Raw genomic sequence first — 23,061 nt, 5'->3', positions numbered from 1 at the left:
TTCCCACTATTCTCGGATGGATGGATGTATCTATTTGTCACTTTGCCGAGCACATCCCCGGTGGTTTAAAAAGAAAACCCAGGAAGACTCCGTGACTAAGATACCATCAGCTGCGGGAAACTGATTACTGAGGAAAAAGTTTTGTCATGAGTGCGTCATGAGTGCTAGGACACTTTTGGTTATGAAAAACCTTGAAAGCATCCCTGGTGTAATTTTAAGCAGTGAATAGATTGAGGCTAACATTCTTCCATTTCTTATTTTCATTTATTACTTTCATTATTGGGGCCAATGCGTGAGCAAATGGTCTTTTCCAACACGTCACTCTAAAAACTAGCATCCGAAGAGGTTAATAATTTCAAACTGCTAAATGTTCCTTGGTGTAAAATAAACCTAACTTTTTGTGTGAGTGATGGAAGTGAAGTTTTTAAGATTAAACATTTACATCAGACGTTTCCAGAGATCCGTGTTATAAAGACACGAGTGCGTAGAAGCCAATACATCTGAATTGTGCACCATCTGATTGACCAAATAAAGTATCAATCCTTCCTTTCCCTTCTTTTGTTTAACCGTATATTATCAACACTAGTGTTAACCCAAAATGTTACTTGATCCCAAAACTGTTTCCCTAACCTTTGAATCTTTTATCAATATTCAAGTTTTGTTTGTTTAGCATAATCTAGGATCCGCCTCTGGGTGTTACACACCAGTTCTTTACACTTAGTACACGCCACACAAGACCAGGCCAAAGTCTGATATTTGATCCAATAATTGTTTGCAATTGTCTTCAGAGAGGACGTCCTAACAAGAGCGATGTATTCATTGTTATCCCGGTGGAGTGATAAACATGTGTAACGTACTTCCCTACGGGAAAACATAGGGGTCTAACAAGGAAACTAACTGAGGAAGTAACTAAAGACTCATCATGTCCACTAAATCAGCACGTCGAGTTAAATGCAACTCAATATTCCCCATTTAATGTCACACGTCTAAACTGGTTCAGTGAGTCACAACAGCGAACAGTTGAGCCAGTGACCAAAATTCCGGTAAGCTCCACACCATAGGTCGTCAATTTCAATGCAACATGATGTGTCCACATTTTCTAAAGATTTATCGAGCTCACTATCGTTCCTAATCACATTTGTTTGGTGGGGAAAGTTGTTTGAAGACTTTGTGACCAAACAATAAATCATAACATTCGTAAGATGATAAACTATGTCATTGCTATTTACCTAGGGGTTTAAGACCTGGCGATTTTTTCTGTTGATACTCCAATATCAATACCAATCATCATCTACAACTCCCGCAAAAATCTGACCCAGTCAAGCATGTTATCTCTGTTGGCAGCAGACTGTGCGACAGCTTACCACCTCCCTCATCGTGTTGGATCTTATCACCCGCGGAGGTGGAACGCGCAATCTCGATCAGTCCTGACCTATTTGTTACTATACCTCCGGGACAGAAATATATTTACCTCGCAGTTTTAAATTAGGTCATCAACGCTTTTAAAGTCAATCTGAACCGAGACAGTCATCTATCGGTAACATCAGCATAAGGGCTGGTCTATCCGGACGGACAAGATGCCGCACCAATGGGCAGTCACTGCACCGTACGACATTGCTTATTTTCAGCCAATCAAGGCGAAAATAGTGGCTGTCTTACCTTGTTGCATAAACCCCGATAAGCTATGATTACCAACAACAGCATTTGCATCGCCGTGTATTTACTTTTCTACGTTGTCGTCGATAAAAGCAAAGTGCCATATACGGCAAGGCATTGGGTGTATCTGCTTGGTCTTCGTCAATAATTTGTAATTTGCGATATGATTGCATATTCTACATGCCCAAGTTATTACGTTTTGAACGTCATACATACAAATTCGTTCAAAGATAATGTATGCTCCCATCCTTAATACACGAAATACCAAAACTAATTGAGTTGAGTTTGAGGAATGGTGACAGATAGTGGTCAATGTACATACTGTAGTTTTAAAAGATTCTGCGAAGAGTTTGTTAAGTTGGCGGAGATTTTTACTCTACACCGAGTGTGCTGTAAAAAGCATGCATTCCATTCTTAGGAAGAAATAATAGTATACATGCACACAATTTTCCATAATGATATTTTATGACTCTTATTACTTTGTCTGCAGGGGGAAGTTGTGTGTTTACATGAAGAATCATTTCCGTCAGTTCCGTGACGTGTTGGGTTATTTCAGTGAAAATATTGCGCATGCCCTAGGCCAGCTGCAGGCCTGCATAAAACCAAGAACGGCATAAGGAAATCTATCACGTATTTTGCCTCAGCAATCGTCTCCGAACTTCTACTTTACGGCCTCGACAGCAGTCAGAACCATTTGCTACGCCCCTGGACGAACCCGACCCGCCGGCGAGCGGCGCGGACGTTAGCCTTCCCCGGTTTATGCATAATGTATGGCTTCCTATGCGGGGAGACGCCTCCCTCCCGGCTGCAGGTGAACCGTGCGCAGCGCCGGGCAGAGGGAACAACAAAGTGAAGTAACATGAGCCAGGCGACAGACGTGTGAGCGAAGCCAGGCGGCGGACATCCAACCTGTGGCGCGCTGGCTCATCAGCCTACCCGGCCATGACCGCATCGCTGAAGCACACTGCCTGTCTGTTACGCCTCGTCGTGGTAACAGGTCTGTTGTTTGTGTGGTGGAGACCATGCGAAGGAAACGCCCCCAACAAGACGGTCTGCGTCCTGTACGAGGCTTCGCCCAACATCAGCTGCCTGCTGGAAGGCTACGACAGGAACTTTAGGCCCAATTTTGGCAGTAAGTATGATGGCAACCTATGTAGACACCTTTGATTAAGAACGAAATGGTCATTACCTAAATATAGACCATGCAATATTTAATAGCAGCTTCCTTTCTGCACACTTTCGTTATCATTTTTCAAGCTTCAGTCAAGATCCTCCCTGTGTGACAGAGGATCACTGTTCAGCTGTTTCTCCCATACTCCGAACTCGTAAGATTAGCACATGTCAAGACGGAAGGACGGAAAACTACGTCATTGCAGTTTTGAAATGCATTGGATCACAGACGACTCTGCCAGTCAAGCCATATCGCACCCAGACGATCAAATACTGTGCCAGAACATGTGCTTAAAACGGCCACTCCATTACCTGTTGATTATACTGCTGCCTTCATCTTTCTTACTAGAGGAGGCCCTGGTGATTAACATGAGTATGACGGTGGCGAGCATCGACTCCGTATCAGAAGTAGATCTGGTGAGTACTGTTGCTGCTACCTTCTAGCAATTAGCCAACCGACTCTCGGTGTAAAGCGTTTTCCTGGTCCCCAGTGGTTAATTGTCGTCGTCAGATGCATTCCAAACTTTGATTGATGGCTGCAGTTTCTCCACCAAAGGCGGATAATATATTGTTATTGCCAGAACGACATCCAGTTTGCTTCTGGGTGCTTGTTTTGAGACTGTGTACAAGTTTGCTTCTTTATGTTTGTTTTGACACTGTGTATACTGTGTACCTAGCACGTTATGTTCGTCGACGTTTGGATGACAAAAAAGCTAGTGACAAGTTAAAGTTTTGTTGTAAAGCTTTCTGACACTTCACACTCCATTATGACGTGATGCTGTCAGAAACGCTAAAACGCTCTGCTATGCAAATTACAGTATATTGAGTATTTGTTACGTTGCGTTCGGCGATGATGATTTATAAGAAAGTATAGAACAAGGAAGGTCGAGATTGAATTTTGCTTTAAAGATTTCTTACATTCCATGTGTAACAATTACATTTTGTTGGACAGTGTCTATAAAACTGATTTGGTGGTGCATTTTTATTGCGTTTCAAAAATCAGTCTTTTCACTTTTCTGTGGGTAAAATTTACAGGTTAAGTCAAGGCAGGCAGGATGATGACGTCAGGAAACGTGATTCTATCCCTACGGTGGTACTTTGTTCAGTCACAAGTTAAGCCACCGACGCTGAAGTTTGTAAATTGAGCTCCTGAGTTGTCGAGATAAAGCCAATCTAGCACTTAGATACCCATTTTCTACCCCATTATTCGACTAGACGTGTACAAATGTCTCCGGCACCGCCGACTCTGATAGTAACAGGGGTCATTGGACCCGTTACGTGAGTGCTCGTAAGGCGAGAAATACACATTCAAGATCCTACGGATGAAAAGGGCGACGGTGAATGATTCTGCGGATAAGCTTTATCTAGTTGCTATAACTTGCGCATGGCTACAAGTGGGGAACGATACGATATATGAAGATGAGAACCTGAATCAGCATCTCGGGACCTATCTACAGCGAGATCTAATCTTTTTCATCTCTTGTGTCAAACGCCGCCGCGGCAGTCATCTGTTGAGTCTCTCTTTTTTTTTTTACGAACGGTGTTTCTGCTGGGAGATAGCAGCCTATCGTGGCGGCCCCAGGCCAGTTTTCTGAAAGTCTAACCGGAGACGTCCACCGGCGACCTGTTCCGCCACCCCGCGCCTTATCAGTGCCGGAAATGGCGGGAGTGGGTCACGGCGAGACGCGGTGGACCTTCGGGCTTCTTTTGAGACTCATGCATGACTGATCGGGTCTGCTCTCGCCCTTTTACTTCTAGAGATGTATGATACGCGGATCTAGGGCTTTGTAAATGCGTTCCACTTTTCTACCGGTTCGGTTCGAATTGCGTTTGGCCAAAGTCCTAGAGAGTCGGCGTCTACAGAGAGATCTGGCCTTTGAACAGCGCATTTACTATGTATCTATTTATGGATCTAACGTCCACCTATCCTTGTACCAAATGACATGTTGCATCAATGGAATGAAACAAAACTACCCAAAAGAGCGCAGTGATTCAAACGCACTGACCCGTAAAGGATTATCAAAGTGGGTTCAGTTGGTAATGAATGGTTATTAGAATAACCTCTACGGCAACTCCCAGTTTGTTGCTTTTTTAGCGGTCAATACATAGATTAGATATATTCAAAAGACACTACTTAGACTTGATAAATATTCAATTGAGCACTGACACGACGACTGAGTTAACATTTGATTGCTAGACTGCAGAGTAAAGGCGCGGTGGTATCTCTTGAGTAAGAGGTGCTCGTAGCCATGTAAATTATCGTCATTTCTGCTAAAAGCAAACGCACGCACGTGTGTGTGCGTGTGTGGGTGCCACGGGTAGATAAATCAATGTTTTAACTGCTTCCTAAAACTTTTTTGTTACATCGGTGATATAATGATCGAGGTATGGGGTCATTGCCCTGGCCTCTTCTGTGCAGCGTTTGTGCCATGTATATGGACGCTAAATGTAGGATTCAACCTTCACCCGTGGTGTTAGACTAGGACAGACATAAGACTTTACGTTAAAAGTTCGTTAACAAAGTTTCTACTCACATAGCTAACCTCTTGTTGTGAACGTTCTAACAAGTGCGTTTCACGTGAGAAAAAGTTTCAATGTAAGCAGCATTGGGCTCAGTTGTCAGAAAGTGCCTAGATGGCGAGCCAAAGTATGGTCTTGTAAAATATGAGATTGTATAAGACAGTGACGTTCTGTCTACGCAGACCACTACTCTCCTGTGTCGTGGATCGGCGTAATGAGACCCTACGGGAAATGTGGGAATCTTAACTTCAAACAGACATCCTCCAGCAAGCCAAATGTTATTGACTCATAAGAACCGTTTCGGGCATTTCTGAAAATTGAACATTGTGGCACGGGGCAACGCAGACAAACAAACTTGGGGCTCTAATTATAAGACTACATAGGCTAGCCCGCCAGAACTGTACAGCCATGTGTTACAAACATCAATTTCAATTTATAATCATATTACAAAGGTCTTATTCAACTTGTAACCACCGCTGTGTATTCTCATTTTAGCAACTGCATTGTGAAAGTTTCGACAAATCAATACAGTTAGTTACTTGGGCCTGTTTGTAAACTAAGGATCATGAGAGATTAACTTACTTTCTTGTTGTCGTTGTTACCTCCATGAAAAAATGGAGGTATAGTTTTTGGTGTGTCTGTCTGTGTGTGTGTGTGTGTGTGTGTCTGTGTGTCTGTGTGTGTGTCTGTGTGTCCGCATATTTGTGGTCATCATAACTTGAGAACCTCTTGATGGACTACGATGATATTTGGTATGTGGGTAGGGGTTGGGAAGACAAAGGTCAAGGTCAATTTTGGCCCCCCTTGTGTGTGACCTTGGTACTGCAGCGCAACTTCCGGTTTTGCTATCTCGATGTTCTGACAATGCTATGGTCATGATTTTTAAGAATTAGATAGCTCTTGTGCTCAGGAAAAAATGACGTAAGTTTGGGCCCCCTGGCGTCTAGTTTTGGGATAGCAGGGGCATTTTTGTCAAAAACTTCTGACAAGGATAACTCAAGAAGGGAACAACGGATTTTCATGATTTTTGGTATGTAGGTACCTTACACAATGTTGTACAAGATATGATACTAATTATGCAAAATAGGAGTATATTTGCATAGTTAATGAGAATATTCTGTCATAGCAATTTTTTCAATGTATCTCTTGTCCCGTACGTGATATGGTCGTGACATTTGGGTGGTAGATAGATTTTAGTGTCATGACAAAGTGGGGCAAGTTTCAGTCCCCTAACATTCAATTGTGGAACTGCAGGGGCGTTTTTGTCAAGACACTCCAAAGAGGATAACTGCAGAAAGGATTGACGGATTGCCTACATTTTAGGTATGCAGGTAGCTTAGGCAAAGATGTTCATAATGATATGCATGTTATGCAAATGAGGAGTTAATTTGCATAATTAATGAGGAAATTGTATAAATCCATTGTTTTCAATAACTGGACTTCAATAAATGTAACACATGTTAATATGATAGGTGGAATATAAGCAGATACCAAATATGATAATGAGGAACTTATTTGCATAATTTATGTAAAAATTGCAAAACCGCTTTATGATTAATAATGGGAATTTTATAATTGTGACATGTGTACGTTTGTCAATGATGAACAACACCATGCATAAATGTTAATGTCTTAGTCAATTGCATGAAATTTACAAAAGCTCTAAATTTTCATGGAGGTATGAGGTCGCCGAACTCTAGTTGTCCTAGTTTTAGGTCTATTAATACGTACGCTAGACGTGGTCTCTTGGTGCTGAGTAGGACATAAACGGAATTTAATATATCTGACAACGTAACATCACCGTGTGTCTAGGCTAGAGGACAGGAGATCGACAGGTTGCAGTTTTAATTTCTTGCCATTCTGTTCAGAAGTCGTGTTTTGGGGAAACATTGGTTAAAGCTTGGAGTTGGATTTTGTGTTTAACTACGAAACATTGAGCCCTTTTCAGATAGTTTGTTCACACGTCTTTCATTATCTTTGAAATCTTTCTTTGAAATCTTTGAAATCTTTATTAACATACCATGTTGCAGACATTTAGTTATGTCTGAATTACGTTGGTATTCACATGTGATCCTCCAGGGAGAAATAAACTATAAGTTAAGTACATCAATTTAAAAAGACAGCATAGTTCAAAATCTTAATTGCTAACTATACGATTTTTTATCACGAATAAGGGACCATTGGTCTTAGACTATATATCACAAACAAGACAGGTGTTCGGTTCTTATGGACAGACATGCACAATATAATAGTCGATATAATTTGTTTAAAAAATTGTGTTCAAAAGTCACTCAAATCGTTCAAAAGTCACTCAGGGATCAGGCCATACTTGTTAATCAGTTGGCACATGTACGGTATTAGTACGAGGGGCGTGCAGTAATGGTCCTGACCCACTTCCAGTTGTCTGATCTAAATGAAATTTTGTATGTGTAATAATGCATATCTCTATGGCTTATGTTGCAAAAGACAGCTCTGAACTAATTGTGGTTTCTGATTTACTGGTGTTTGAACTTAGTCAGGTGCGAAATGGACCAGGTGTGAAATGGAACCAGTTGAGTGTCGCGCAGTGATCCGGTTTTTGTATTTGAAAGGACGCACACCAAAGAAGACTTTTGATGAAATAAATGAAACTTATGGTGATGATGCCCCATCATATGACCTTGTAAAACGCTGGCATCCTGAATTCAAACGAGGCTGGAAGTCTGTGGAAACAGCTCCCAGACCTGGTCGTCCCTCTTGTGCCATTGATGAGGCATCAGTTGGAGGACCAACCTGGGGTGTCCTACAAAATCGGTGTCCAGAGCTGCATCAAACGATGGGAGAAATGCATAACTCTGGGTGATTCCTATGAAGAGAAAGACTAATAACTGTGCCAAGTTTCATTAATCTCCTGCTATGGGAAATGGGTCAGGACCATTACTAATTGCACGCCCCTCGTAAGTTCCTATATCTGTTGGTTCGTGCTGCTGGGCAATCTACCTTCTCACTGTTTCTAGTAGTGCGGCCAGTTATCTGAAATCTTTGCGGAGGTAGCCAGTCTCTGTACTCAGATTTCAGGAGTGACTTAGCAAACTTTACACATAACAGTTCCCTTCTCTCGGATAGCCGTGACAGTCCTAGCCGTTGAAGTGCAGGGTCGTATCCTACGTAGGAGTCTCCAAGAATAATGTGGCACGCCCGTCTTTGGATCCGCTCAAGGCTTCGTTCTTGGGTTTTAGTGAGACCGGGAGACCAGGCAGGAGCTGCATACTCCAGGATAGGTCTAATTATACAGGATTATTCCAGAAATGGGTAAAAAAGAGTCCGATTGAGGTTGGCGAGGTAAAAAGCGATGGAAGGAAAGTGCGACGGCTTCTAATGCTGTGCCGAAGACAGTGGATAACAACTCACTGCCTCTACGTCATCAAATGGCTAAAACATGTGAATACATTTCCCTTTTACAATTGAATAAAAGAATAGAGACGTCTAAGAGCACATCTGAAGAACAGCTGCCACGGCAGACATGGGCTCTACCCGTCTCCCCGCGAAGTCCTAATCCCGGGTACCAAGCTTGGTATCAGACCTAATCCTGCCTGCACCACGTTTCTAACAAATATGCAATCTATCTGGTGCGACATAAGCAACCTGCCCCACGTTTACCATACACCTAATCCCTTACGCTACTCCCGAGGCCTACTCCGCTGGATGCCGACGCCGAAACGTCCACCGATAGTGATCAGTGTAGTGTAAAGACCAGTTCGAACTGAATATTTATGACTTATATATAGCCTGCGTCAGATCGTGTCGATAGTCCTGTATATGTGGGCATCAGTGTTAATATAAAGGGAGCCATGATACAGCAAGTCATAAAGCATACTCTAAAAATTTCAGCATGCAGATGGACACAAAGGTAGTAAATTTACATGAAGTCAATGAGAAGCAAAATTAGTGACAGATCATCCGAACATCTACAAGCTTCTGAAGAGTTTCTTACAATATATATATATATATATATATATATATATATATATATATATCATCGAATCTGTCATTTCTTTATTGGAAGCAACATGCTACATTACGTCGGTGAAGATTAGGCATCCATGTAATAAGATACGATAAAAGCTGATTCAAACAACATCCTTTCTTTTTAGTCAGTGACACTGACATAACAGTTTGTAGCAACTGACGAAAAACAACGGACGCTCATTGAGACGTATGAGTTGACCGTTTTCAAAAACATATCCAGTTGCTTCATTAACTGCTTTTTGGCGTAACATGCTACATTATTAATCTGATCCATACCGCTTTCAAATCGATTGCCTAAGTATGATATAACCCATGCCATCCATCAAAGCACTGTAATCTTCACCCTGAAAATACTTGAAAACGGCAACCAGTGGCTATTGGCTTATATCTTTCACACAAGATATGCTGGTCAAATTCGGTATACTTTCCTGCTTTTGTTTTATCAATTTGGCAAATTATTAGAAATAAAGTGTTTGCCTTATAAGACTACGATGCATGGCCACTGAGCTGTTTTCTGATGGATTAAAATTGACTAATGCTGTCTCCACAGCCACCCAGCAGTCCTAGTACATTTGTACGGATGAATGAACCATGAAGAATGAATGTAAAAGATAAGAAATTAGCATGCATCTGCGGGTAAGATTTTCTAAGAGGCCGTTATGCGATGTAGCTAAGGACGGAGAAGATTGACAGAGCGTTCAATCTAAATGAAAAGTTGCATTTACTGTGTCTGAGATGCAGTTATCTATCGACAAGCCAAAAGCCATGGAAATAAAAAAAGGCCAGAAATTAGCCTTGCTATCTCTCAATACATGGCGCTTCGTCACATCCAAACCTTCAGTCTAAATTGCGATGACATGAAAGCAGTTGACAGGGAACCAGCGTATCAAATTCTACACGCTTTTTTTTCTTAATTCCAGAGAATTCGATCAGTCACCCAGGCTCACATCACATTCGCTGCAGCTCATTTCATGATGTAGTATAGCTACAGGATATTTCATTATGAAAATCGAAACATCCAATCATAAACTTTTTACGACCACCTTTCAGAACCTTTGGCATCTTTTTTGCACAAAGTAGCCACGCGGCAACCCATTTAGACCGCCGCATTCCCTCGATGCTCGACATGTTTACAAGTATGAATGAGCCATTATGTCCGTACTCCCCGTGGTCTCTACATCCATAAGAATTCCGCACTCCCGCTGGCCTTAGTGGAAAACTTCAAACATAAACATGTGTTTCAGCTGCGGGAAAGTCAATCTTTGTTCCGCGGGACGGGGGGTTAATGCAAACACCTGCAATTGCCACTTACCAACCCTCTACATTGCCGCGTCCCCTGAGTATGGATAACAACAGATCTGCCTTGTTGGCAACGTTGATGTGTGAAACCCTTTTTGTACGTGACCCCGGAGCTACAGAACGGTTTGGCCTGATCTCCAGATGAGGATGAAGATAAACGTCTGCATAGAAAGTCTGTTGCGTGTAAGGGGCTCAGTGCGCGTGATGTCGCCATTGGTGTCTAGTTTTGTTGGCAAACTTAATAAAAAAAACAGCAACACAAAGATGATATCCCCCACGCACACGCGCGCGCGCACACACACACACACACACACACACACACACATGCACAATCCACTATAGCAAGTCAAATAGTTGCAAAATAGAAGCACTAGCACTACACACTGCATTCTATTTTTTACTGAATGTAGAGGCACATGAACTTCCTGGGAATTTGAAAAAAAAAACAGTTCAGTCGCATGTTTCTGTCAAGTCAAGAGGACAATGTATAAGAGGTCAAAATTGTCATAATCATCATCATATCGTTCCGTGCCAGTACTGCAGCCAGGCCACTGCCTCCTCGTTAGCTTCTAGTAGGTGCTGATTGGAGATGTCATAATACATACCGAAGCGTCGCAGTATTTCAGATATCATTAAAAATTGCATCTGGGCAATCAATCATAACGTTCACGTCTTAAAAAGAGTTACTGGGATAAACTCACGACTCAGCTATAAATCCTTGGCTTCTGCAGCTGCTTTAATCATAATGAATTACACCTACGTTACATGTAAACAATATCAATTCGTCTTAAACACTGTTGCACCGTAGGAGCAATTTTATGATTACATAAGATACATGTGTAGATCTTAACCTAGATTAGTCAAATCCTCATTAGTCCTAATTGGTACCTATTTCTTTTCTTTTGGGATTAAGGCAAATAAAACGTCACAGGCGCTAAATCTGCGCAGTTTGTAGTGACTATCACCTAATCCTTTCTAAAGTTGATGGACTTGGATAGGCGCAAAAAATGCAATTAATCATTTTTGTACATTTTTGACAGTTCAAGGCAAACACAGACTAAATTAGGTACGTGAATATTGATAATAGTTTAGTCGTTCTAATTTTGATAACCGCTGTGCAATTATAATTTGTCTCATTCTAGACAACATCATCACAAGGACTTTCATGGCATAATCATTTAGGACCAATTGATCTACATTACAAGGACTAAAGGGATCACATTTTTTTCTACTTTTTAAAAAGTCTTTTAGTTTTCAAATGTGTAATAATCTAGTTGTTGGTAATTTATGTACCAATCTAAATTGAAATATTCTGGTGGGGAGATCCACTGTTATTTCATATTTGAGGAGAAATACTTCTTTCCATGGTATTTTGTCGTTTAGTCCGTCTTCCCGGTAAGTTATTAAGGTTTCTTTGGTGAACAATTAAATCGTTCTTTAAAATAACAATACGCATTTTTTCGTTAATTTTGACCCGTGTCATCTACTTAAATTTTGGGACAAAGGTCTAACATAGGGATCACAATTTTGCCATTCTAAAATGTGTCATGTTCCGCCGTATTTAGGACTAGGACTATTCTATTGGTTTGTACCATAGGTCTCACTTTGGAATGAAATACTATAAATGCATTTTGCGGGGAATTAATTTGGCGGTAGCAGTAAAGGAACTTTACGCGGTGGTTTTAAGTTCGCAGTAGCATCATGCACTGTGGTCTCTTACTGCCAAGGAAAATTGTCTCCGATAATCTTAATTTCGTGGTGAAGCGGCCACCGCGAAAACCGCGAACATTAATCCACCGCGAAAGTTTCTGCATTAACAGTACTGGATACTTTACTTAGCCCATCAGCTACCATACATTCTAAAATGTGTCATTTCTCCCGTGTTTAGGACTACACCATCACCATCCTCCTGCGCCAGTTCTGGAAGGACCAGCGACTCGCCTACCGTGGGATGAACAGGAGCCTGAGTCTGGACGGCAGACTTGTCGAGGCTCTCTGGGTCCCCGACACCTTCCTCCTCAACTCGAAGGAGGCCTTTCTTCACAGGGTCACCGTCGACAACAGATTAATCCGCCTGTTCCCAGACGGGGAGCTCATATACGGCATGAGGTTAGTTAGTTAGTTAGTTTGTGTTTTTGTTTTGTTTGTTTGGACCTTTAACTATTCACGAGAAGCTCAAATTAACCCATAACCTGCTTTTCCTTGAGGTCATGAGGGAGGTAAAGGTCTTCCGAAAGGTAAGGGTTATATGAAATAAGAGAGATACAGATTTATTACTACATCTAAGTGGTACAAAAACAGCTCAGCGTTCATAGTCCATGTTCGTTCGTTTTGGTCATATACGGCATGAGGCGAGTCAATTTTTTTTTTATTTATTTCTGTTGTCTTTATACAGGGTTGGAAACACTCAGTGCTGAGCACACTGCTTTCCAGGCGTACCCCGTACATGATAACATCCGCAGAATAACATTAACAAAGAAATATGAGAATTAAACAATCAACAAACAACAGTAACAATATATACAGAAAAGTCGATAGGAATCGCAAATTGCAAAGTTAATGTGAAAAGCAGTGATGTGTTATTATGTTGAAGACAGGCTAGGCCAGACGTGACCACTTTAACCGTAGGGGGCAACGTCCATGCAAATGCACCTGTGTATGCAATTCTACAGCCGGCTTTAAGTCTGACTTTAGGCAGTTGCAATGATAAGTTTGAAATATGCCTTGTTGCAGCATCCTGCACCGTGTTACGCTAAGGGCACAACCCGCCGTACGTGCAAATCATCCGTAAGTTTTTAGAGGCCACGTCCGCCACGTATGTCTGAAAACGTGTGGAACGACTGCAAGAGCAGGGAGGGAGTACGTCAACACGGCAACACAAAGTTTCGCCTGCACGTTAAGTTCTATGGCGTGTCTACGTGCTCAAAAATACGTGGATTCTAAAAGACTGCACACGTTTGACATGTAGACCGCACGTATACGTATTTGCACGTACGGCGGTTTGTGCCCTTAGCTTTAAGTCTATCCAACTAGCACCGTGCCGACCCAAGCATTACCAGGGCGCCACAGCTTACGTTAAAGACTATTTAACCCACTCTGACGACTCCCGAATGCACCCTCAAGTTTCAGCATAGGCTTCTTTAGCTGGGTGTTACATGGGATTCGTGTTTTATGATGCTTGGCGCCATCGACGTGACATGGAACACCAAGGGGGGAGTACAGGGGAACACACATGTGTACCTTATCTTTTATATATATATATATGGCCTCCTTTGGTCAATATTGACCATGGTAAAATCCTAATTGATATCAGCCCTACAGCGTCGACTGTGGCTAGACAGTCCTATACGACAATGACAGTCTCTGCCACATAGGGCACATCTGTAAGCTGACTCAGGTCTGTTGCAGAGCTCTTTTCGCAGGATCCACTTTTCTTCAGCCATGCGCACCAGCCTGGTTTCTCCTGATTTTAGCTGCCTGGACAGTGTGTATCTCCAGCTGGATCTGTCATTTGCAAGGTCCTCCCAGTGCTCTGTGTCAATGTCAAGAGAACTTAGGTCCCTCTTGCAGACTTTTTTAAAACGTAGCTGCGGCCATCAGGTGTTTCTATTTTCCTGAGATCAGTTCTCCGTATCTTTTTAAGCATTATAAAACATAAGTCGGTTTCCTCTTATAAACATAATTTTGATTATCTGATTTAAAATGAGACGAGCTATTTTGTATAGGAACCCCCTAGCAGTTTTGAATTCTGAGTCACCAAAAACAACCTTGGCGTACCTAAACATTTGTCAAGCTGCAGTTTTCCGATCCGCGCCACCGGACATTATTCGTCATTGCTGTGACCATTTCTTTTCTTCACACTGAAACCAAATTAGCAGGAATCAAACAGAACCAGCCGGAATGAAGTACTTGCAAGATTCCTGCCACATTCGAGGCCATTCCGAGTGGAAATTCCAAATATACCTTATATCCTATTCACATGAGAAGGAATGAGCCCAAATGCCGTCTGAATAAAAAGTTTTTTTTCTATTTCTGGGAATTCGTAGTGTATTCTAGAAATTCTTATTGTATTCCAGGTATTCTTTCGGCCACATTAGGGCAGGATTCGAAGTGGCTTGCCGTTTCAGTTCCCCGTCGAATGAGATAAGAATGTTTCGAATAATGTTGTAATGCTGTTGAATGCGGTCACACTGCAGTTAGAATAGTTAGAATACACTTAGAGTCCACTTTGAATGCCATTCAATATTTCGCTACTTCGAAAGCACTTCGTTTTTAACATGTCAAAAGAACGGGCACAAATAGCTGGAATGCAGTGAAATTCTGAAACACACTGCGAATTGCCAGGGATTGCCAGGAATGGAAAAGAATTTTCATTCCGACGGCATTCCGGCTGATTCATGCTTTCGTGTGAAGGGGGCTTTAAACAAATTGACTCCACAACTCACATGGCTGCAACAGGTCCACACGCACACCATCTGGCGCAATGCCCTACGTGCAGTGACACATGTTCCCTGAACTAGATTGCTTACAGTTTCGCCTAAGTGTGCCCATTGAGACAAGCTTAATATCACTGTATAGCTTTAACTTCTTAGAACAGTCTACCTACAAATCATTGTTCTCGTAGGCGTACTATTAAGACGTTGCCTTCACCTACGTCTACCTTCAATCTTGCCTTTTCTCCATGTACCAGAGCCATGAGATGATAAACCATAACATTCCACGTCGCCATTATCCATTTAAGAAAACCTGAAAGCCTGTAGGAAAGTGCCCCTCTCTGTCTTCCACCCACGAGTGTTAGAGTAGGCTCAGCTTGCGTTCCTTGCTGTGTCATTTTGCATATTTCACCTTTTTGAAAACCAGCTCACCTGCTCCAGTGTTACCATATACAGTAACACACAGAAGAAAGCAAAACGCGGGAATGAATACAGGTACATCCATCTTGCCCATGTGCTCATTATCTCACAGCCATTCCTAGCTTTCTTGTATGTACCATTTCCTACGTTACCGCACATATGTCAGCCTCAACGTCTGTGTGCAAGTCATCTTATTGTCAAAAATGAAACGTATTTTTAGTTGTGTGTCACTTCTGATTATCGTTTTATCATATCGTTTCCTCCCGTCTGATCTTGACATCATTATAAGTCTGCATGCCCTTATATCTCATCCATTTTAGCCATGAACAACAAAAAGGTAGACACATGATTTACGTCACCGGAAAGGTGGCGGTAAGTACTCGTACGTGCTGCCAATGATGGTTGCAGATACAGTGGTGTAACGTATGTCTCCCCGCCCCTCTGTCCCTATTATTGAGCAGTGGTACAATGGATTCCTTTCCTTCCTCTATTCCTCCACCCTGGGAGAGCGTAAAATTATATACAATAATGTACAAATATTAAAATATTGAACGCAACATAAATACACCTCGTCTTGTCACAAACTTTTCTGGGACAACAGTCCAGTGTTTCTGTTACTATTGTGCAAAAAACATGAACGCGTTTTATCCTGACTCAAACTTTTCTAGGACAATTTAGTCCAGTGTTTCTGGTACAGTTCTGCACACAACATACTATTAGATAAACCTCGTCCTCTCTTAAACACATTCACACATTCATCCATTCATCCATGCATCAATTCACTCATGTATCCATCCAGCTACAGTGGTGTAACGTATGTCTCCCCGCCCCTTTATCTCCTAATCGTGACCCATTAGAGCCGTGGTACAATGGATTCATCCATTCACTCATTCATCCATTCATTCATTCATTCATTCATTTATTCATTCATTCATTCATTCATTCATTCATTCATGCATCTATTCACTCATTCATCCATTCGTTTATTCATTCCTATATTTCTCCAATCCTTCATTCATTCATTCATTCACTCACCCATCCACCCAGCTACAGTGGTGTAACGTATGTCTCCCCGCCCCTCTATCTCCTAATCGTGACCCATTTTAGCCGTACCGACACGCCAGCAGGTGCCCCCGGAACGGCAGGCAGGTGATTCATTCCTTTATATATTCACTCACTCATTCATTCATTCATTCATTGACTCGCCCATCCATGCAGCTACAGTGGTGTAACGTATGTCTCCCCGCCCCTCTATCTCCTAATCGTGACCCATTAGAGAGCCGCACCGACACGCCGACAGGTGCCCCCGGGACGGCAGGCGGGAGATCCATTCATCTATATACTCATTCATTCATTCATTCATTCATTCATTCATTCATTCATTCATCCATCCATCCATGCACCCATTCACTCACCCATCCATGCAGCTACAGTGGTGTAACGTATGTCTCCCCGCCCCTCTATCTCCTAATCGTGACCCATTAGAGCCGTAGTACAAGGGATTCATTCATTCATTCATTCATTCATGCATGCATGCATTCATTCATTCATTCATTCAATCATTGACGCATCCATCTATGCACCCTTACACTCACCCATCCATACAGCTACAGTGGTGTAACGTATGTCTCCCGCCCCTCTATCTCCTAATCGTGACTCATTAGAGTCGTACCGACACACCGACAGGTGCCCACGGGACGGTAGGCAGGTGATTCATTCATTCATTCATTCACTCACTCATTCATTCATTCATTCACTCGCCCATCCACCCAGCTACAGTGGTGTAGCGTATGTCTCCCCGCCCCTCTATCTCCTAATCGTGACCCATTAGAACCGCACCGACACGCCGACAGGTGCCCCCGGGACGGTAGGCAGGTGATTCATTCATTTATATATTCACTCACTCATTCATCCATTCATTCATTCACTCACCCACCCATCCATCTACAGTGGTGTAACGTATGTCTCCCCGCCCCTCTATCTCCTAATCGTGACCCATTACAGCCGTACCGACACGCCGACAGGTGCCCCCGGGACGGTAGGCAGGTGATTCATTCATTTATATATTCACTCACTCATTCATCCATTCATTCATTCACTCACCCACCCATCCATCTACAGTGGTGTAACGTATGTCTCCCCGCCCCTCTATCTCCTAATCGTGACCCATTACAGCCGTACCGACACGCCGACAGGTGCCCCCGGGACGGTAGGCAGGTGATTCATTCATTTATATATTCACTCACTCATTCATCCATTCATTCATTCACTCACCCACCCATCCATCTACAGTGGTGTAACGTATGTCTCCCCGCCCCTCTATCTCCTAATCGTGACCCATTAGAACCGTACCGACACGCCGACAGGTGCCCCCGGGACGGTAGGCAGGTGATTAGCAGTTACCGCACCGTCCGTCATCCACGGCTTCATTTCCTCGCGGCATACTTACACCTGTTTTGACTAATTGAAGTTTCTCCTGCTAATCCAAGATGAGAGAGGACCGCTGCTGGTTACCTACTAATAAGCATTCCCCGTAGACGGGCGACTAGTGTCTACTCCATTCATAGGGAGTTTGAGCTGTTGATTCTTAAGTCAGGAACGACGTGATAGTCAGCAGCGCAATAACAACGGTACTCTGGACCTAATTGCTTCTGTTGAAAAGACGGCACAAAGCTCTGGAGAGAGAGACAGAAAAACACGTTAAGTGTTTCATTTTCGTCTCCCAGCCTGTGTGGATGACGAGGGACAGAGGTTGTAAAGAGGCACTCAATCGCGCGACCATTAACGCAGAATGAGATCGTACATCATCGCTGACACACAGTGCGGTGTCCTGTTAACATGAAAGAAGTCACGACAGGTCATTTCAACCTGTACAGATAACAGATACTATCGTCAGTTGAGAAACTTCGCGCATTTGTATAACACTTAAAACACCTTGAACTATGATGCTTGAATGCGACCTCTGCCAACTCGCTGGACCTTACCAAGACCTACAACTGTGAAAGAAAATACGTGTTTCGTCCCTTTTACTTCAACAGAAGATCACGCATTTAAATTTGCGGACTCATTAGACATGCTATCTTGTTTTAGATGTGTTTCTGTTGATGTTTGTCTGTTCTTTTTGAAATACTATAATACCGTTCTATACTTCACGACTAACGTTCAATTCATTCATGCAGAGATAAGGAAGTGTTTCCGCTGTCATTGAAGCTAAGAGCCGCGTCAGATCATAAAGTTAATCTGAAAGCCCTACGGCGCATTTCCCAACGGAGTTTTACCTGCGGGGGTGAAAATAAAGAAAGAAATTCGATTTTTTTTAAACTTACTCTTATCGTAGAGTTGATCATCCAAGCACCTCTCTGTGTCCAAGTGCGTATCGTACACACATTTCCTTTCGAAACTTTGAAAATAATACAAGAAGCACACATTGGATTGTGAGCGTCATTGCCATCAGAAAAGGTTTTAATGAAGGTGAAGAGCATATAAACCATTACCTCCGTTTGACAGAAGGACTAGAATTGACAAGAGCGAAGTGCACTTCAGTTCTACACTAGTACTTTCTGCCAACTGGGATAACACTCATGTTATTAATCACCTCGCATAATCGTTATCCCTTCAGTTCCGGTGGATTATGCGAATGTGCCTCTCACTGGTAGACCCCATCCACATCCACCTTATATGGTGTATTAGGTGTGATTCATCGGTGCTAACTTGCAACGAGTGTTAATAACACCTGTCATCCGCAACCGCTTTTAATTGCATCTCGCTTGCAAAATGCTCTTTACAATGTGGAGAGATTATTTCTAGTTCTACCTAATTTGGGAGACTACTTGTAGGGAAATAGTGCCAGCCGAACATATGTGGAAATCCATTTCTTTACCTACTGAATACTTTATATGGTGGATGATTCATCGGTGCTAACTTGCAACGAATGTAAATAACACTTGTTAATGGCATTAGCATCTCGCCTACAAAATGCTTTTGAATTATGAAAAGATTATGATTTCTAGTTTTACCTTAATTTACAGATTTGTTGTAAGGAAATCGTACCAACAGTAACATGTGGTAACGCATTGCTTTTTTTGCTACCACCAACTGTACCATACTTTACCAACTGAATACTGAGTTATGTGAGATTCTACTGAAACCTGATACCAGGTCTTTGGCAAACTAAAACCATAGAATCCGACAATCTCCCTTCCCCCAACAGGCTCCGACTGAAAGCGTGTGATTTATTCTTGGTTTACGTCTCTACACGGACTTTGTTGTTGTACCGACGGTGCTGCACAAAAGGAGCCTGTTAGCAGCGCAATCTTGTGTTGAAGCAGAGATGATTAACTTAACCCTTTTCGGACTGGGAGGGGAGGAGGGGGGGGGGGGGGGCTAAAAACGCCTGCACCAACTTTGACGCCGTATAACTCCCAAACGGCCTGTGCTAGGACAACGAAACTTGGTGACTTTTCCTACAATATTGTGACTTTATCATTTTTCTTGCCATGACAACCAGTTTCTGAATAAGGTATATTTTATTACATTCATTATTTCTTATTTTAACAATTTTATACTTTTTTTCTACACTGGACTTTCTTCACTTGTTTCTATCTATCCCTAATATCTAACATATTCCAATGTAATATTTATAGCTAGATATTCATGACTTATGCTAATGTGATGATGTAGTTGGCCACTACTATGTATTTTCTTTCAAATTACATTTTGACGTCGTTGTGTGTCTTTTAACCATACAAAACGTACAATCATGAATATGATATGTGCATATGATATGTATGCGCTTTGTTATTTATCGTACGACGACCGCACGACGTATGTGACTGCGCCCTAAGTCATCATGTATTAGTAGTAGACTATGCATGATAGTCCTCCTGGAAGTCTGAGGGTTGAATTGCGAGGACATCAAAATGATGACTTTTACAAATAGCAAACTTTGTAAACAACATGTTAAAGTGATGGATCATGGATGATAACAATAGTTTATAGTTAAAAAAAGATTTCCAAGAAGTATTATTAATGTGTTGTGTTGTCGTGGCCTTAATTTACATGTTCAAAGACTTCAGGTTTTGCTTAAAATTTAGATGGAGGTCTAAAAACTGCAACAAAATAGACTGGTAAAATGAGTTCGCAAGTAACCATGGAGTGGCAATAAACAGAAAGTTCAGCCAAATCTCCTTAACCGTTTCCATCATAGATTCTTCATAGAGTTACATAAATAAAAAAGTAAGGGATGTAACTCCTGCTTTGTAATGTGTTATATGATGAAACAAGTGCAATTATATTTACTATCGTACATACTCTGTTCACAGAATAACGTCCGTCCTTGCGTGTAAAATGGACCTGAGGAAGTACCCGCTGGACGAGCAGACCTGCACACTGGAGCTGGAAAGCTGTAAGTCTCTTTATTTCGACTGTTAACTGAACCCTGAACACCAATCTAAATATGTTGTTTGGTTCAAAATCAAAGTTCTGGAATAAGGCATTCAACTAGCCCGAACGCAAATTCACGTAAATTCTAGCATAGAAATCGAAACACCGTGTTCTGAGGCATATGTAGCCTGAATTTCATTATTGTTGGACGAGAGAGACCCTTTCAAATTGTTTATCATTTTTTGAAAATATTTACCGTTGAAGGCCAGCTCGCCGGAGCGCGCGCACTGGAACCCCGGTAACCCGATACCCCACGTTCGAATGGAAACTTTTGGGCCATATTTGACCATTGTGACTGTATTCTATGGGCAGTACTTAACAACATAATGTCATATTTCTGAGGTTAGGCCATCTTGATTTGTATCATGCCGATGAAATGCCCTGGAAACCCCAAAACTGATGCGAGCGTGTGAATAAAAGGAGGTTTTGCAAAGGAAAGCTGCTTGCATGCTAATTTTTTTTTTTAAAGTTGGTCAGAAACTTTTAACACATGACTTAACACACAGAGTATACCGAATGATTGTAATCTTTCACGTCTTTTTTTGTCCTTGGAAATGACTTTCTATGACATTAGCATCCATGTTCCGATCTTTTTATGTTACGTTTGCTTATCATGGCGCTGCTTTGTAAATTTTTTAGTATGGTTGAAAACATTTTTAAACGCCCCAAACTCGATGTGCGTGCTGATGTCATCCATATAAACAAATCAACATGGCCGTATATGTGCATTCATCCCTCTGATCTACAGCGCTATTGTGACTAGTCAGTTACTTTATGTTAGAGCGAACCTTGACAACCATGACCCTTGATTTTTATATCTGACTACAGTGATTTACAGTGTAATGGCCAGTGTTGCGATCAGGTGGGTGCTATCACTAATCTGAGTTACAGCGGTGCACTTATCAGACAGTAATGCGTCATCAGCTGTTCCGACAAGCATGCACATTTATCTCTCCTGGTTAATAGAGCTGTACATCTGTACCGTTATTATCGACAAAACTTTGCAACCATAAAAAGAGGCCCGAAGCTAAATCAGCCAACCACACAATGCCAGATCTGAAAGCAGCAGCTGTAAGTACTTGATCCTGAAAACAACATTAACTCCACGCACTTACACCACGGTGAAAAAAGTTTGCGGGGTAGAATTCATACGACACCGGACGTCCGGGCCAATCCGGGACGTCCGTTTTGCCCAAACGGCGACAACGACACCGTATGTCCCCTCCAGGATTCTATTGAGCGTTACACCAAGATGCCGTCGCATCGACAAGGCCAGAAAATGCCTTTGAACACAGTTAAGGCAATAATCCAACATCCCTTCGAGAGTTACTTGCATTAGTGAGAGAAAAGATAAGGGCAATTTTCACCAGTCCATGTTTCTATTCATCCCGGTGGCATTCCGGTTTGATGTATCTCGCTTTAGATTCCCTAACGTAATCTTACAGCACCTCGGGTGGTGTTGCTATTTATAGGCTAACTACGGTATTAAAGTTGTAAGTCTTTTAGGTGTCCTGCATTGACCCAGCCGTCACAATTCAAAAACATTTTACAGTTAAAAACACTTGCAATTCAAAAACAATGCCACATTGTCGCAGTTCAAAAACATCCAAGTGAGAGAGTGGCTTCACATAGTCGAATCTACCTGTTTCATCTTCGAGCAGCAAATGGCTTCATTTCAACGAAGGCTAACCCAAAGGCCCTGTACCAAGTTTTCTCTTTTTTAATTGCAATTAGAAACAGACTTGAATGGTAGTTTTACATCACTTGTATAAAACAGCAGAAGATAATTTTTCTTGTCTTTTCATCGGAGGAGAAATCTAAAATTTTCGTCAGAACATCCTGACGTCACAAATAAGTCAAGAACATTCACTGCCAAAAATGATTTTTGCTTGTTTTGCTTACCCCATGGACAATTCCTATATGAAGAAAATATTCTTGCAAGAAGGTAATGTAGAATAGAATCCAAGCAAAACAAGAAACTACAAAAAAATTAATTCTTACGCGAAGAACAATTTCCTTATTCTTCTTTGGTGAAGAAATTTTTTCTCACACCTAAGAATTTTCTGGAACTTTAAGCAAAATCTTCTTGTATTTCCTTAGGAAAAAAAAATTC

At 41.9% G+C, this 23,061-nt stretch overlaps 1 protein-coding gene across 1 annotated transcript in view; it reads left to right on the top strand.

Moving 5' to 3' along the window:
- Window positions 1-2,331: 2,331 nt before the first annotated feature.
- The window catches only part of LOC118416826 (gamma-aminobutyric acid receptor subunit beta-3-like), a 37,614-nt gene continuing 16,884 nt past the window's right edge, over window positions 2,332-23,061 (top strand). Inside the window, exons 1-4 of the mRNA XM_035822091.1 lie at window positions 2,332-2,788; window positions 3,176-3,243; window positions 12,542-12,762; window positions 20,828-20,910. Of these exons, the coding sequence (XP_035677984.1) occupies window positions 2,599-2,788; window positions 3,176-3,243; window positions 12,542-12,762; window positions 20,828-20,910 (562 nt within the window). The 5' untranslated portion in view covers window positions 2,332-2,598. The remainder of the gene's footprint in view (window positions 2,789-3,175; window positions 3,244-12,541; window positions 12,763-20,827; window positions 20,911-23,061) is intronic.

Source organism: Branchiostoma floridae, chromosome 5 (genome assembly GCF_000003815.2).
Source record: "Branchiostoma floridae strain S238N-H82 chromosome 5, Bfl_VNyyK, whole genome shotgun sequence".
NCBI lineage: Eukaryota > Metazoa > Chordata > Leptocardii > Amphioxiformes > Branchiostomatidae > Branchiostoma > Branchiostoma floridae.
Note: the sequence above shows the minus strand (reverse complement) of the source record. Positions and strands in the feature narration are given on the sequence as shown.